This window comes from Lolium perenne, chromosome 3, assembly GCF_019359855.2.
Source record: "Lolium perenne isolate Kyuss_39 chromosome 3, Kyuss_2.0, whole genome shotgun sequence".
Lineage (NCBI taxonomy): Eukaryota > Viridiplantae > Streptophyta > Magnoliopsida > Poales > Poaceae > Lolium > Lolium perenne.
Window position 1 is genome coordinate 249342840 of NC_067246.2, and position 17425 is coordinate 249360264.

General features: G+C 43.1%; 1 protein-coding gene across 2 annotated transcripts; it reads left to right on the forward strand.

Annotated features, from left to right (window-relative positions):
- Window positions 1-13415: 13415 nt before the first annotated feature.
- LOC127344670 (uncharacterized) lies at window positions 13416-16030 on the forward strand. Of its 2 annotated transcripts, none has more exons than XM_051371002.2 (3): window positions 13416-14975; window positions 15066-15236; window positions 15326-16030. In XM_051371002.2, the coding sequence occupies exons 1-3, from the start codon at window positions 14529-14531 to the stop codon at window positions 15668-15670; spliced, it is 963 nt and encodes a 320-aa protein (XP_051226962.1). In that variant the 5' UTR covers window positions 13416-14528; the 3' UTR covers window positions 15671-16030. The 2 variants fall into 2 exon arrangements, with proteins under 2 accessions (XP_051226962.1, XP_051226963.1); XM_051371003.2 differs by having other exon boundaries at window positions 13425-14975; window positions 15069-15236.
- The last annotated feature ends 1395 nt before the right edge of the window (window positions 16031-17425 follow it).

Sequence of the window (17425 nt, forward strand, 5' to 3'; positions counted from 1 at the left end):
TTTGAGTGGGAGGACAATATAATTTGATAAGGTTTATGAACCTGAGCATAATGATCGAGTAGCGCAGCATCGGAATTTGTTTCGGAAGCGGCCACGACGATCATGGCTCCCATGACTACAAAGTGTTTTAGCCATGGAGATCGAAGTACATATTGAACCTTGTAGGTATGGTTTACTTTGTGATCAAATAAATGATTTGTGAACAAAGGATTGATTTTGAACAATGATAAACCAAATACAAACAAAGAAGTGATGATGGGCCCGACTCGTTAAAATGGCTATACGCCATGAAATCCAAGATAGATGAATACTTTATGAAAGTAAATGGATCTATGAAATTGATAGACTTGGATGAAATATCCTTGAAGAAAGCTTGACTTGTCGAAAAATTGTTTACGACAAAGTTCAAAGAGTTGAATACGATAAGATTAGATCTTCCGTAGCAATGCTTATAGTCTATGTGGATTATTCTAGTAATCACTACATATTTCTTTTATGAGATATGCTAGTAGGATGGCAAAATACACTACTTAACAGAAGTATGTATACAAGATACAACCAAGAGTTTTGCTGGTCCGTGGAATACTAGATAGCTATACAAGCTTCAATTGGATGAAGTAAGTATCACGGAGTTGGAATCTTCACCAGATGAAATAGTCAAAGTGTTTTTGATTTCATCAGAGACGATGAAGAGGCTTGCATTTGCAAGAAATTAAGTGGGAGCGCTAAGACACATTTATAATACTTTATGTAGGTGACATATAGTTGGTTATAAATGATGTAATTATATACTTGATTAAAAGGTTTCATTGAGAATTAACTTCAATGAAAGGATATGGACTGAAACAAATTTAGTGTCAAGATCTATGAAGATAGATTGAAACACATAAATAAGTTTAAGTCAAAGTACATATGATGGATATTGAAGTAGTTCAATATAGAAATATTAAGAAAATGTTCTTGTCATGTGAAGGTTTAACAAGACTTGAGTGTATCTGACACTCAATGAGTAAAAACACATGAGTAATTATAGATCACGAATAATATGTACACAATCAGATATCATGTGCTATAAAGTGTTATGAGCATATACCGGAATGATTCATAAGATGATCATGGGACGACAGTAAGAATATCCTTGAGTACTTTAGAAGAACTAAGGATATATATATATATATTTGTATGAAGAAATGACAAACAAATCGCTGTAAGGTGTTACACCGATATTGGTTTTGTCACATATAAATTATAATTTCAATCTCAAATTAGACTAAGTGTTGTTTAAAAGGTAGCACAATGAGCTAGAAATTGTCTATGCTAGATTTAGAAGAGTTCTAAATATTGTAACGGATTCTACAAAAGAAGGCAGAGTATGTCATTGTTTTGACAATGACAAAGGATGTTAAGTCAAGAGGTTCTTTGAGAACTTGGTGTAGTTCCGACAGAGTCAGAACTTTGAAGCTATATTGTATGTGACAATATTAGTGACATATTTCAGACCGCGGAATTAAGGTTCCACCAGAAGACCAAACATATTTAATGCCGACTCATTTGGAAATGAGTGATGCGTTGAGACGCAAATGAATTACAAAATACATACATTTCTGAGCGTGTCAGATCCGTTGACTAAAAACCTCTCCCGTGAGCAATACATGATAAAGCACCATAAGGCCAAGGTGTTATATCTTTACAAATGTAAACTAGATTATTGACTCTAGTGCAAGTGGGAGACTGTTGGAGATATGCCCTAGAGGCAATAATAAAGTGGTTATTATTTATATCTTTATGTTTATGATAAATGTTTATATATCATGCTATAATTGTATTAACCGAAACATTAGTACATGTGTGATATGTAGACAAACAAAGAGTCCCTAGTATGCCTCTTAACTAGCTTGTTGATTAATGGATGATTAGTTTCATAATCATGAACATTGGATGTTATTAATAAACAAGGTTATGTCATTATATGAATGATGTAATGGACACACCCAATTAAGCGTAGCATAAGATCTCGTCATTAAGTTATTTGCTATAAGCTTTCGATACATAGTTACCTAGTCCTTATGACCATGAGATCATGTAAATCACTTATACCGGAAAGGTACTTTGATTACACCAAACGCCACTGCGTAAATGGGTGGTTATAAAGGTGGGATTAAGTATCCTAAAGTATGAGTTGAAGCATATGGATCAACAGTGGGATTTGTCCATCCCGATGACGGATAGATATACTCTGGGCCCTCTCGGTGGAATGTCGTCTAATGTCTTGCAAGCATATGAATGAGTTCATAAGAGACCACATACCACGGTACGAGTAAAGAGTACTTGTCAGGAGACGAGGTTGAACAAGGTATAGAGTGATACCGAAGATCAAACCTCGGACAAGTAAAATATCGCGTGACAAAGGGAATTGGTATCGTATGTGAATGGTTCATTCGATCACTAAAGTCATCGTTGAATATGTGGGAGCCATTATGGATCTCCAGATCCCGCTATTGGTTATTGGTCGGAGTGAGTACTCAACCATGTCCGCATAGTTCACGAACCGTAGGGTGACACACTTAAAGTTGGATGTTGAAATGGTAGAACTTGAATATGGAATGGAGTTCGAATATTTGTTCGGAGTCCCGGATGAGATCCCGGACATCACGAGGAGTTCCGGAATGGTCCGGAGAATAAGATTCATATATAGGAAGTCATATTCCAAGTTTGGAAATGATCCGGTGCATTTATGGCAGGTTCTAGAAGGTTCTAGAAAAGTCCGGAAGAAATCACCATGGAAAGTAGAGTCCCCGAGGGACTCCACCTTGCATGGCCAGCCAACCCTAAAGGGGAGGAGTCCAAGGTGGACTCTCCTAGGGTGGCCGGCCAACCCCCCTCATGGAAGGGGGGAATCCCACCCCAAGTGGGATTCCCACCTTGGGTAGGTTTCCCTACATATGGGAGGTTTCATTGTTGGGGTCTTATTCGAAGACTTGGATACCAACACTTGGGGATTTCCACCTATATAATGAGGAGGAGAGGGAGGGGGCTGCCCACTCTTGGCCGCACCACCTAGGGCTGCCCTTGGCCGGCGCCCTAGCCTCCCCCTCTCTCCCCAAACCCTAGCGGTCTCTCTCCTCCACCACATCCCGCACGCTTAAGCGAAGCTCCGCCGGATTTCTCCACCACCACCGACACCACGCCGTCGTGCTGTCGGATTCAAGAGGAGCTACTACTTCCGCTGCCCGCTGGAACGGGGAGGTGGACGTCGTCTTCATCAACAACCGAACGTGTGACCGAGTACGGAGGTGCTGCCCGTTCGTGGCGCCGGAACCGATCGTGATCAAGATCTTCTACGCGCTTTTGCAAGCGGCAAGTGATCGTCTACCGCAGCAACAAGAGCCTCCTCTTGTAGGCTTTGGAATCTCTTCAAGGGTGAGACTCGATACCCCCTCGTTGCTACCGTCTTCTAGATTGCATCTTGGCTTGGATTGCGTGTTCGCGGTAGGAAATTTTTTGTTTTCTATGCAACGTTATCCTACAAATAGAACTTGATAAGGTTTACGAACCTGAGCATAATGATCAGAGTAGCGCAACATCGGAAATGGTTCTGGAAGCGGCTATGACGATCATGGCTCCCATGTCTACAAAGTGTTATAGTCATGGAGATCAAGTACTTATTGAACCTTGTAGGTATGGTTTACTTTGTGATCAAATAAATGATTTGTGGACAAAGGATTGATTTTTGAACAATAATAAACCAACTATATACAAAGAAGTTATGATGGGCCCTGACTCCGTTAAAATGGCCATGCGCCATGAAATCCAAGATAGATGAATGTTTTTTGAAAGTAAATGGATCTATAAAATAGATGGATTTGGATGGAATATCCTTAAAGAAGCTTGACTTATCGAAAAGTTGTTTACGACAAAGTTCAAAGAGTTGACTACGATAATATTAGATCTTCCGTGGCAATGCTTAAAGTCTATGTGGATTATTCTAGTAATCGCTACATATTTCTTTTATGAGATATGATAGTAGGATGGCAGAAATACATTCCTTGCCAGAAGTGTATATGAAGGATGTATACTAGATATAACCAAGAGTTTTTTGCTAGTCCGTGGAATACTAGATAGATATACGAACTTCAATTGGATGAAGTGAGTATCGCGGAGTTGGAATCTTCACTGGATGAAATAGTCAAAGAGTTTTTGATTTCATCAGAAACGATGAAGATGCTTGCATTTGCAAGAAATTAAGTGGGAGCGCTGAGACATATTTGTAATACTTTATGTGGATGACATATCGTTGATTATAAATAATGTAATTATATAATTGATTAAAAAGGTTTCATTGAGAATTAACTTCAATGAAAGGATATGGACTGAAACATATTTAGTGTCAAGATCTATGAAGATAGATTGAAACACATAATAAGTTTAAGTCAAAGTACATAGAATGAATATTGAAGTAGTTCAATATAGAAATATTAAGAAGGTGTTCTTTTCATGTGAAGGTTTAACAAGACTTGAGTGTATTTGACACTCAATGAGTAAAAACACATGAGTGACTTTCGATCACGAACAATATGTACAAAGTCAGATGTCTTGTGCTCTAAAGTGTTACGAGCATATACCAGAATGATTCATGTGATGATTATTGGACAACGGTAAGAATATCCTTGAGTACTTTAGAAGAACCAAGGATATATATAGTTTTGTATGGGGTAATGACAAACAAATCGCTGTAAGGTGTTACACCGATATTAGTTTGGTCACATATGAAAATAAAATTTCAATCTCAATTAGGATAAGTGTTGAGGTAGCACAATGAGCTAGAAGTTGTCTATGCTAGATTTGGATGAGTTCTAAATATTGTGACGGATTCTACAAACGAAGGCAGAGTATGTCATTGTTTTGACAATGACTAAGGATGTTAAGTCGAGGAGTTCTTTGAGAATTTGGTGTAGTTCCGATAGTGTCAGAACTTTGAAGCTATATTGTGTATGACAATATTAGTGACTTATTTCAGACCGCGGAATTAAGGTTCCACCAGAGGACTAAGCATATACAATTAATGCCGACTCATTTGTTAAATGAGTGATGCATTGAGACGCAAATGAATTGCAAAATACATACGTTTCTGAGTGTGTCAGAACCGTTGACTAAAACCTCTCCCGTGAGCAAAACATGATAAAGCACCAGAAGGCCAAGGTGTTATATCTTTACAAATGTAAACTAGATTATTGACTCTAGTGCAAGTGGGAGACTATTGGAGATATGCCCAAGAGGCAATAATAAATTAGTTATTGTTATATCTTGGTGTTCATGATAAATGTTTACATCTCATGCTATAATTGTATTAACCGAAACATTGATACATGTGTGTTATGTAAACAACAAGGAGTCCCTAGTAAGCCTCTTGTATAACTAGCTTGTTGATTAACAGATGATCATGGTTTCGTGATCATGAACATTGGATGTTGTTAATAACAAGGTTATGTCATTGGGTGAATGATATAATGGACATACACCCAAATAAGCGTAGCATGTGATCAAGTCATTAAGTTCAACTTGCTATAAGCTTTCGATACATAGTTACCTAGTCCTTCGACCATGAGATCATGTAAATCACTTACACCGGAAGGGTACTTTGATTACATCAAACGCCATTGCGTAAATGGGTGGTTATAAAGATGGGATTAAGTATTCGGAAAGTATGAGTTGAGGCATATGGATCAATAGTGGGATTTGTCCATCCTGATGACGGATAGATATACTCTGGGCCCTCTCGGTGGAATGTCGTCTGATTAGCTTGCAAGCATATGATTGGATCATAAGAGATGACATACCACGGTACGAGTAAAGAGTACTTGTCGGTAACGAGGTTGAACAAGGTATGGAGATACCGATGATCGAACCTCGGACAAGTAAAATATCGCGTGACAAAGGGAATCGGCATCGTATGTAAATGGTTCAATCGATCACTAAGTCATCGTTGAATATGTGGGAGCCATTATGGATCTCCAGATCCCGCTATTGGTTATTGGCTCGGAGAGGAGTCTCGACCATGTCTGCATAGTTCACGAACCGTAGGGTGACGCGCTTAAGGTTCGATGTCGCATAGGTAGATTCGGAATATGAGATGGAGACCGAAGTTTGTTCGGAGTCTCGGATGGGATCCGGGGCATCACGAGGAGGTCCGGAATGGTCCGGAGAATAAGATTCATATATGGGAAGTTATTTTCAGGGTTACCAGAAAAGTTCAGGATTTTTCGGTATTGTACCGGAGGTTCTAGAAGGTTCCGGAAGGTACCATAGTGGGGCACACCTATCCCGGACGACCAACATGGACCGGAGGGGTCGCATAGGCCCACATGGGCCATGCACACCAGCCCCCCAAGGCCCATGTGGCTGTACCAAGTGGATAAGATCAAATCCCTTGAAAATAGGGACTTAACTTGGGGGGGAAGTCCCCCCCCCTTGTTTTGGCCGACCCAAAGGCTTGGAGGAGGGGCCAAGGCAGCCCCCCCACGCCTATATAAGAGGGAGGGGAGGGCTGGGGCGCAGCACATCATCCCCCCAAGCCCTAGCCGCCCCTCTCTCCCTCCTCCTTCTTCCTGCGCAGGCTTGGCGAAGCCCTGCAGGAATTTCTCCTCCACCTCCACCACCACGCCGTCGTGCTGCTGGGATTCTGAGGGGATCTACCACACCTCCACTGCCCGCTGGAACGGGGAGAGTATGGGCTTCATCGACACCGTACGCGCGACCGAGTACGGAAGTGCTGCCGGATTGCAGCACCGGGGGCGATCGTCTACACCAACAACGAGATCTAATCTCGTAGGCTTTGGAAATCTTCGAGGGTTAGTCTCATATCAATCTCGTTGCTTCGATCTTGTAGATTAGATCTTGGGTGTTCCATAGATTAGATCTTGGATTTATTCGTCTTGCGGTAGGAAATTTTTTGTTTTCTATGCTACGAACCCCATCACTTGCGCATCTCCTACGGCCAAGCACCTCACTGAGATCCTGCTCTTCTCCAGCCTGCACAGTTGGTCTTCATCTTCTTGACATGTCAAAATGATTTTTTTTTATTTAATTAGGACCAAGTTCCATTCAAATTATGCTCTAGATCTTTGCCTTTCTACCGACTCCTCCCTTGATAAAGGTTCTGAAATTTTTGCTATTAATGTTTTCTCTTCTGAAGATGGCCCCTTTCGAAGGGACTGAGATCTCAACACTTCCAATCGTTCCCTTAAATTTTTCAGTTGCTTCTTAACATACCCAAATTTCGAAACACTCCATTGCTTCAATCTGTGCCCAACAAATCCTAATGCATCATAAACTTCTTGTAAATTATTTCCATCAGCCTTCCACACCTCCTCAACTGTTTGAGTACAACGGTCATGCCTCGTCGATGCGTTCTCAAACCGAAAGGGTTTAACAATCATACTCACATCAATCCAATCGGACTTCCTAACTGGAATTACTATAGCACAATGATCATACCCTCAACATTAAATATGGTTGACAATGGTGTTATAAAAAATCTCCTGAAATTTATCATCACCTAGTGCTCTGTCAAGTCTAACTTTTATGTTTATGTTACCTGTTGTTCATTGTCCCAAGTGTAAGGCACTCCATAGAAACCCAAATCTTCAAATTTGCAGTCCTCTACAACATCCCTAAAACCTTTCATCTTCCATTCTTGCCGCTCATTTCCTTCAATTTGCTCAGTAGCATACATGACCTCATTAAAGTATCCAGCACGCACCCAAGGATTGTTGTATTCTTTTCTCAAATATTTGATATGATCCCAACTTAGCTTCCTTCTAGCTACCACATGATTTCCATAGAACCCTGTAAACCTCCACTCCTCATCTCCAAGTTCATCATTTTGGATCAACACATCTATGTGAGAATTACTGAAAGATTTCAATGTAACTATTGATTAATTATTCTAGTATAAGCACAAACCACCAATCATACCAACACATTTAACTCCAAATGCACCGGAGAAACAAACTTCACCTTAACTCTTGCCCTCTGTTATTTGACATCTTGGTCTCACAGAGAGATAGAGAGAGAGAGAGAGAGAGAGAGAGAGAGAGAGACCAGGCTGAGACATCGCAACCTAATAAGGTCACTAATCTCATGAAATGTCTCATACCGCCTTCCCACCTTGACAATTTAAACTCAAAATATTCATTGCTTCCGATGTTGAGGGACCATCAGAACCAAACCGCATTGTTACTCAAACAAATTAGATCCCAAGCCAACAAATGGTCAACCCACAAAGCTCAAACACGCCGATAGCTTCAACCAGATCGGAAACAGACGGAAACCACAGAAACTGTTGGGTCGAACCCAGGGGAGGAAGAAGACCCTAAACATGGACAAAACCAGTAGTGCCTAACAGATTGCTAGAGAGAGCATCGGCCGCCGTTGACGGTCAATCCCTAGGATGCCCTGAAATCGCCATCGCAATAGAGAACCGAACCGGTACATTTTTTTCAATCTTCGTTCTCCACGTCCTTGCTCTTAGTTTCCATTGGCGATTTCTAAGGTGAGTACCAAAACGTGTCAAGTTTCAGTACCGTTGGTGTCTTTTAGGGTTTGTTTGTTTCCTAACCACAATTTGCCAAGCTAAAGTGTGCTTAGCCACACAAAAAAATTAGGGTTTGTTTAGTTCCTAACCACAATTTTCCAAGCTAAAGTGTGCTTAGACATAAAAATGTGACCAGCCACAAAAGTGTGGTTTAAAATATTGAAGCCAAACTTTAGCAAAAGTTGGCTAAAAGATGATCACTGGATCATACATGCAATAAAGTGTAGCAAAACCAAACATATGCCAACTAAATTATGGCCGCTAAATTTTGGCTTAGTAAAATGTGGCTGTGAACTTTTTTTAAACTGGGATACTGAAATTTGTCACACACAAAGTCTCAACGAATCTCATGGGATTCCAAGATTTTTCTCAGCGTCATTTATATACCAAAGGCCGCCTAAATTGTGAAGCTCAACTACGACTTGCAGCCCACAACTACAAGACATAAGCCCACGGCTACACTAGCCCACTAGCACACTATCTGTCCGTGGACTGGACTCGTGATGGCCATGGCCCATGGAAGATGAGCGGAAGAAATGAACGCAACCGCCGCCCCGCCGCCCCTGACCCACCCCTCATCGCGGCTGACCGCCGAGTCTTCCGACCGCGCGCCTCGGCAGCCGGCACAGCACAAGTGGCGGTGGCGGTGGCGGTAGTCATCGCGTAGAGGAACGCTATGGCGAATAGGAACAAGCGAAGAGGGATGATTACTGCAGGAATCAACAAGCCGGATGAAGCATCCCGTGTCGAGCAACGCCTACTCGTAGAGGTGGAGGAAGAGGAACCGCGGTGCCGGTGCGCGCAGTTTCCAGTCCAAATTGCTCGCCACCAAACATCTCAGGTAAGGCTGCGCCATGCCCTCTGCTATTTCTATTGCCGATGTACGGCATCGAGGATGAAGCAACGGTGTTCAGTAATCGCTAGTGCCGCGCTAATTTGCGTAGTAAGTTATCAGTAACATCTCTTAGATCATGAGACGTTTATGAATGGCTTTATGCGCGTTATTTCACTAGTGCTTGGTAATCCTGAAGAAATTTCGCACAGATTGTATAATCGTATTTACCAGAGATGGAGAAGAGGGCAAAGGGCTGAAGGCAATGATCAGACATGCTGGGTACTTTGCTGTACTTCAGGTTCAGGAGCTGGCCCTAGCTGATAATTAGGTTGAGATGAAATGTAGATGCTAACAGGCGATGAGGATTGACATGACAGGTGCAAGCAGGCTTCCAATTCGACTTTTGATGAGTAGTGACAACTCACAACCAAATCACTAGGACCAACACGTTTGTCATGTTTGAGTGCTGTTAGGTCTTGGTGATGGACAACTGGATATTGATGGTAGTTGGAAATGCCGAAGCCAGGTGCCGACTGCTGACATGAGGCCGAGGATACTTAGACGAGGCTGGTTAGATCAGCAGCTACATTAGAGAGAAGTCCAATTTACCCCCCTAAACTTGTCTCAGAGTTCAGCTTACAACCCTCAACTTACTTTGGTTCAACTTTTAATCCTGAATTCTAAAAATGGTTCAAAATCACCCCTTGCATTGTATTAAGCTGGTTTTTCTTGTACCTTGTATGTTGGCACAGTATATAGGAAGAAAAACCGCTAACTGGCGATAAAAACCGGTTCAATACATGTCAAAAAAAAAAGGGTAGAAGGTTCAATTCCGAACGGTTTATAAAATTCAGGGTTGAATACTGAACCAAAGTAAAGTTGAGGGTTGTAATCTGAACTTTGAGACAAGTATAGGGGGTAAATTGGACTTCTCTCGCTACATTATCCTTTTTTAATGTTTCATGCAAACGACATCTCCTCAGCATACTTGTCAGTTTAAATTGGGTAGAGCTGTATTAAGAATGTTAACGACCAGGTTATTCCCCAACCTTTTGTTTGAAAAAGAAACTGCGTAATCCCTTCACAGGATTTTGGTTTTATTTTCTTTGTTTTCGTTGACCTGCACATTGATTTATATGCAGTAGTTCCTCATTGGAAAGACATAAAAAATGAAAATGTAATGCTCACTGATTGGTGTCACACGACGACTTTCGGGGGGAAACTGTGCTGAGTTACGTTCAGTTGACAAATAGAGTTTACTCCTAACGTCGAGTCGCTATTTGCCTACCCACTAGAAAAAAGTAGTGGTGTAACTATGCCCCTTGGCCTATTATTTCTTAGAAGGTTTAGTCTCCTTAGTGCATTATGTTGACCATCTGATCAAACCAAAGATGATTTCCTCTCATTATTTGTGGGTTCTGTTGATTAATTGATGACCTGCCAAGCAATATGCAACCTCTTCTGTCATATGTACAAACTATTTTGGTAAATGAGATACTAAGATTCAGTATAGTGTGAAATTCAAGTTTCTCTTTCCGAAAAAATTGAAAGGTGCCAAGATGCTACTGCACATAATATTCCTGTATTATCTGATTGCGACATTTCATCATTATCCAATTGCCTTTTCAGGCAGTGCGAGATTGGAGAAACTTCATGGTCTCAAAAACAGTTTTACTTTCAAATGACAACTGACACCATCTTATCTGCACACAGGGCATCTGTAAAGTAGTAATGCTAGAGATAAGTGTGCGAAGACTTCACCATGTTTGGTTGATGTCCCATCGACAGTTAGTTTGCATAGTTTGCTCTGCTACTGTTTACATAAGTGAAGGCCATTTTTCTTCTCGAACACGCGCAAGTAAAAAGAACCCCTGTTTCTTCTGAAACCGAAATGGCACTAGTCTCTGTCACTTTCTTGTATTGTATTACTCCCTTTATTGAACACAAAATTGATGGATCCATTTCGTCCAGAAATTTGATCAGACATGGATCAAACTAGAGCTTCTTTTCAAGGACAGTAACAAACCACAACTTGGTAAGTGCCATTCTTTTTATAATGTGGGGAAAATGGAAATGATACTGTCAATCTATCGATGCATCATTTATTGAAATCTCTGAATAAAAGTTAATTTTACACATGGACCAGGAATATAAAATATCAAGTTGAACATATAGAGATTTTTTTCTCTAACTCATCGGCTTTATGAACTCAATCATAATGACGAGTTTTGTAGGCTCCAATTATTATTGAGTTAAATTTCTTCCAAATATTTTGCAGATATTTCCAGCTAAAGAGAGATGAAAATGGCTCATCCAATAGTTGTAGGTGAATATTCTGCGCAAACTACTGCAACAGTAATGCAAAGTATTTCAAATATGCACTAATTTAGAAGCTTTGCTAGTGAAGTAGCAACTAGCATGCATGCATCGATCTGTCATATCTCCAACTATTACTGGATAGGTTGCTCAGAAAACATAACTATGGATTGTATAGTACCATTCTTATAGTGATTTACTTTGACCATGCAATTTGAAGGTGTTGTCCATCCCATGAAGACCAGACCTAACAGATCAACAAATCAATCTACTTATCAAAATTTCTGTTGTTTTTTTATTTGCCTATTAACATCACATGATAATCACTTTAATTTTATCAATAACAAGTTATTGTTAATGCAGGCAACCTTAAGTATATATTCCAAGATCCCTTGCACCAAAAGGAGAAAAGAAGCAGAAAGTAATATGTATTCTGCAACAGAGCATCACTACTTTACCAAAATTTTCATATATGTATTAATTATTGAATGTGCCAATCCAAAAGCTAGGAGTTCTCAAACATTTTAAGTGTACAAAAGCATCTGAAATATGCAATCAGAATGAACAATGCAATCACCAGCTAAGTTGGACCTATGTGGTAGAACATGCATTTGAAATTATTTTAGAGTGTTATTGCATCCAATGTGAAACATAGATACTTTGTGTATTCAGATGATATGGTTGTGGAGAAATCATCAGCTCCATATTGGAAAATCAGAAAATGTATGAATGAAAAGTTCAGACCTATGAAATATATTTTTCCATGCCTGGAAGGCATAGAATGACAGCTTATTATTACTGGAAACAAAAATACATAAAACACATTCTAGTCACATCATACTTGTTCCATGCATGGTTGAATTCCATAAAATACTTTTTGTATTCAGATGATGTTACGGAGAAATCATTAGCTCCTTATTGGCAGATGTATTAACGAAAAAGTTCAAACCCATGAAATATATCTTTTGATGCCTGCAAGCCATAGAATAATAGCTTATTACTGAAAAAAAATCTGGTCACCTCATACTTGTTCCATGCATGGCTTAGTTCACAGAGGGGGGAAAATCTAGCTATTCCCCATTGTCTTGACTGTCGAGAAGTCTGACCAGTGTTCTCTCCTGCTCCAAGAGGTGAGCATGGTGGGGTCCCGTCATCCTCTGGTCCAGTTCAAATTGCGCGACAATAAGGCCTATAAGATCTTTGACAATGACATATATCATGTACATCAAATTGTCTTGGAATATTGCAGGGAAGGCATCTGTGGTTTATCTAATTCAGGCACTGCTGTACTGCTGGGATCTTAATGTACGAAGATAAGGGCTACTTGACCAAGCTCGCCGATTCGAAGCTAAAGCTCAGCAAGTTGATGCAGAGGGACCATAGTCTCCTTCAGGTAAGCAGCATATCATTATCCAATTACAGTATGCATTCTACACAATTCCCTTCCTGCTCAGTTTCTGTTTAGTACTGCTTGTTCTCTCACTGAGTTGATCTAAATCGGTGATATCGGAAGTAAGTCGAAGCAGGATTGCTGTACATGTCCATATCTTGTTAGGTATAACAGTTCGTTACTTCACAAGTGCTGCCAAATTAAGTTTGTCACGAGGTGCTACTTAGGCAAAACCTTTTCTTTTCTTTTCTTTTCTTTTCGGGAAGGATCATCTGGTTTCTGTCGAGTCTGATCTCATAATACTATGCTGGGGTGAGAGGTAAAAACATTCATCTGCCGTTGTAAGATCATCTAATTACTAATTGCCATATAAACAAAGTTGCTGTGAAGGTACAGGCAGTCGGCAGACAGTCCATATATGCAAGCAAAAATATCTTTCAGCAAGCCACAGCTCCGTACTTAATTAGCTGGTTTTATACAAAAAGATCCTGGCATCAACTTCCTTGTGTTTGTTAATCGTTCTACACTTAGTTGGAGCATATTCCCTAAGCTGTGACACCTACATTCATTCTTCTCGCAGTTTCTTTTGGTTTTCAATGAAAAGCATCTTGCTGCCAGTAGCTCATTTGATTCATATAAATGAAAGGCCAAACAACCTTTTTAGGGACTATGCCTATGCCACACAATTCAGCGGCAAGTCCTTCTGATTCTCTTCAGTTGTAATGGTAGTTAGTTTGTCTGGCAGAACAATATATTTGGTAAAACTGATACACTTTTTTTTTACTAAATATGACCCATAAGACATGGTAGCCAATACACACACTTTTTGGAATTTCCATAGTAATTTTACTCTTCGGAAATATACCTGTCATAACTCATAACCAAACTCTGCTGCTGTTAATTTTCTTACAAGGAACTCTGACCTAATTGCACAATGTCATGTATCCTGTCTAATGTTGATCTGGCGGAAAATCAACGCGGCTCTCAAAAAGACCAAACAGTTGATGATGCGTGTATTCATATCATTTACAGTGACCTTCCCACCTTCCACTCTTCCAGTGGTATAGGGAGATGTGACGGATCCCTCCTCACGTACGCCACCGATCTAAACCTGATTAGACTGGTTAGACGACTTGCCAAACAGGTGAATGTGCAACGGTTATCATGGCCATGGGACCTAGCCTGATCAGTCTTTTTTACTGCACGGAATAGTGCGCGTGACCCTACCCATGCATCTTTTTCAGTGCACAACAACAAACACCGGGCGTGCTAGCCCCCTTCTTATACCCACACCCCTCCACTGAACCTCCCTGCAAAACACGCGCACAGTTTCGCACAAAGGCACTAACAAGGTTACAGCCCGGGCTTTTCTGTGTTCGAAAGCCAAGCCGGAGATGTTCCGTCATTCCACCACACCCTCGTTGGTGCCTTCGTACGGCGACGCCTTCATGGCAGCCAGCTTCTCCTCCGTTCCGACGCAGATCCCGCGCTCAGCCGCCGGGGGATACGGTGGATACCTTGAGGGCGGCAATGCTAGTAGCGCATTCCCTCCCTTCGCAGGCGCCTCGTCTCCGCCATCCTACTCATCGCTCCCATCATCATACTACAACAATATCCACAGGAGCATCAGCTCGCACTCGCTCCCGCTCCAGCTCCACCAGCTCGGCGACGCCCTGAACGGCGGTGGCGGTGGTGCATTCTTCTCGTCATCGTCACTATCGCCACACCAGCTGTCGTCGCTCCCTCCGCTCTCCTCTTCTCCGTCCTCCTCCTGCGGCGACCTGTACGAGTTCACCTCGGCATGCCCCGTTCGCCGGGTCTTCAGCACAGGTGATCTCCAGGTATGGCCACAACCTGGAACCTGTCCGCACAACGGTGATCGGATTCCATGGAGATTGGAAGCTGATCAGCTGGTGTTTTCGGATATAAAGCAGGGGATGAATGGATCATCGCCGGTGCAGTCAGGCGACAGCTGCGGCCAAGACGCCGGGGGCGGGCCGTTCTCACAGAAGGTGGGGCGATACAGCGCGGAGGAGAGGAAAGAGAGGGTCGAAAGATACCGCTTGAAGCGCCACCAGAGGAATTTCACCAAGAAGATCACCGTACGTCTTCCACACCTTGCAAACTAGCGCAAATGCACACTCGATCTCTTGCCACCGCGTGCAGCGTGCTAACGTCTGGGTTTCTGCAGTACGCGTGCAGGAAGTCGCTGGCGGACAGCCGGCCGAGGGTGAAGGGCCGGTTCGCGAGGAATGGCGAGACGGAGGCGGACAACTACGACGAGCGGGAGGCGTCTGACAACAGCTACGACTACTGCGGGTACAGCGAGCCCAGCAACCAGAGCACCGGGAACAGCTGCTACCACGTCAAGGATACGGCGCTGGTAGGCGGCGGCGACAATGGCGATTGGTGGTGGCCTGCGCCGGGAGCGACCACCGTGGAGGCGGAGGGGCAGCGGCAGGTCGGCTTCGACGTCGTCGACGAGGAGATTTGGGCAACCCTCGGAGACATGCTGTCCGTGAACCTGGCGTCGTAGGCGCCACTGGTCAGCGTGATGGGCGACATGATGGGTCGAGGCGTGAGTGGCCGGTAGGGTCCGGCGCACACTAGTAGCTGGCTCGATCAGGGGTGGCGGCCGCCGTGTGCGCGGCACAGTGCAGCGATCGGTCGAGGATGGAGGTCAGAGTGGCGCCCCGTTGACCTTGTCCCCCTAGGTTTGTATTATTGTAACTTTTTAGCCAGAAACACATCATGAGAGTTGGAGAAACAAAAAAGAGAGATCAGAGTGAGAAAGAAAGTGATGGCCTTCTCGTGTTAGCAGATTTGAGAGAACAGCAACTTGTATGTTCCGTGAGTTCCTAGTTACTTCCATCCGTAAAAGCTTAAAAATCACTTATTTGTCCCACTCCTGGTCCTGTCCAAGTGCATGCTCCTCTGTAGTCCAAAACACACCTGAATTCTTTCAGTGCAGCTTTCTTTCCTCCTGCCGTGTTGACAGTTGACATCCATCGACCGATCTCTCCAGCCAGTGTGGCACACTTGTTTCAAATAAGAAAAAAGTCCACATACACGCTACATCCTACATGAGCACGAAGTCAGTGACGTGACAGGATGCTTTTGCATGCAGTCTGCTCGAGTTTCAGCTCACTGGCTGGCCGTGGTCGTGTACGTGGTTGGGTGGGGATCGATCGATTGCAACGGTCTGGCCGCGAGAGGTCAAAGGGGTACGAGCCTGCGTATCACTGTCTCGCGCCCAGGCAAGCAACCCGTGAGGCGCAACCATCTCCTTGGCTCGCCACATCTATCTCAGCTTTTTTCACGAGGGTTTAATGGCCGTCTCTCGCAACTTCTCATTGGCCTGCACGCGCACACGTGATCCGCCCCAATCAGTCCCCGAGTTGGTTAGCTGTTCGATCGGTCACTTGTATTGTTGCACATGAATTTCATCCATGGTCATTGCAGGCTACTTGCTCAAATGTAACTATTGCAAAACTTCAGCACGAAATGAACTTTTCTCAAACTTTTAGCCAGCTCTAACCCTTTTTGTAGGCGAGGTACCGCCGGTGCCACCTCCGCGATACCACATCTCACCTTACTTCTCGGGAGGTGCCCTGTTTTTTTTTCCTAACCGGGCTTCCACCCCTTACCATTGCATTCGGAAATAACAGGTTCAGATTCTTTAGGCCCCGTTCGGTTAGACCCCATCTGGCAGGGATTGACAGGAATGGCAGGGAATACAGTTCAGTTCTGTTAATCCCCTTCAAACCGAACGGACCCTTAAAAAAGAGGATTGGGGTAGGGAACTAGAAGCGGGTTGGGGCAGTAGGTTCAAAACACAAGCTATTGTAAAAGTTTCAGAACCATAGAACAAAAACAAGGTAACTGTTAGGCAACCGACATACTCGGCCCATCAGGCCAGATTGTGACGGTTAGGGTTTAGCCTTATCTCTCAAGTTAACTTGTAACTCAAGTTGATCCATCTATATATATACGTGTATGTTGAGACGAGGAGAGCCATCGAGCCTCCCGCTATTCAATCTGTTTCATGGTATCAGAGCGGGTCACCCTTCCCCTCTCCTAGCCGCCGCCGCCGGCTCTCCCCAAAACCCTAAACCTACACCTCTTCTCCCTCCTCTCGCCTCCCCACCATGACCCCTGATGAAATCACCGCCAAGGAGCGCGAGCTCGCGGATCGCGCCGCTGCCCTCGACGCCCGCGAAGCCGCCCTCAATCAGCAGCTCACCGCTGCCAACCAACTCAACACCGCCAACCCACCCAACCCCACTGCTGC

What these genes read in the sequence shown, in the direction of transcription:
- LOC127344670 (XM_051371002.2), top strand. Translation starts at nt 14,529, where the DNA reads ATGTTCCGTCATTCCACCACACCCTCGTTGGTGCCTTCGTACGGCGAC. An exon ending in TCAGCACAGGTGATCTCCAG is followed by an intron (nt 14,976 to 15,065) that starts GTATGGCCACAA and finishes TCGGATATAAAG; the next exon opens with CAGGGGATGAATGGATCATC. An exon ending in ATTTCACCAAGAAGATCACC is followed by an intron (nt 15,237 to 15,325) that starts GTACGTCTTCCA and finishes GGGTTTCTGCAG; the next exon opens with TACGCGTGCAGGAAGTCGCT.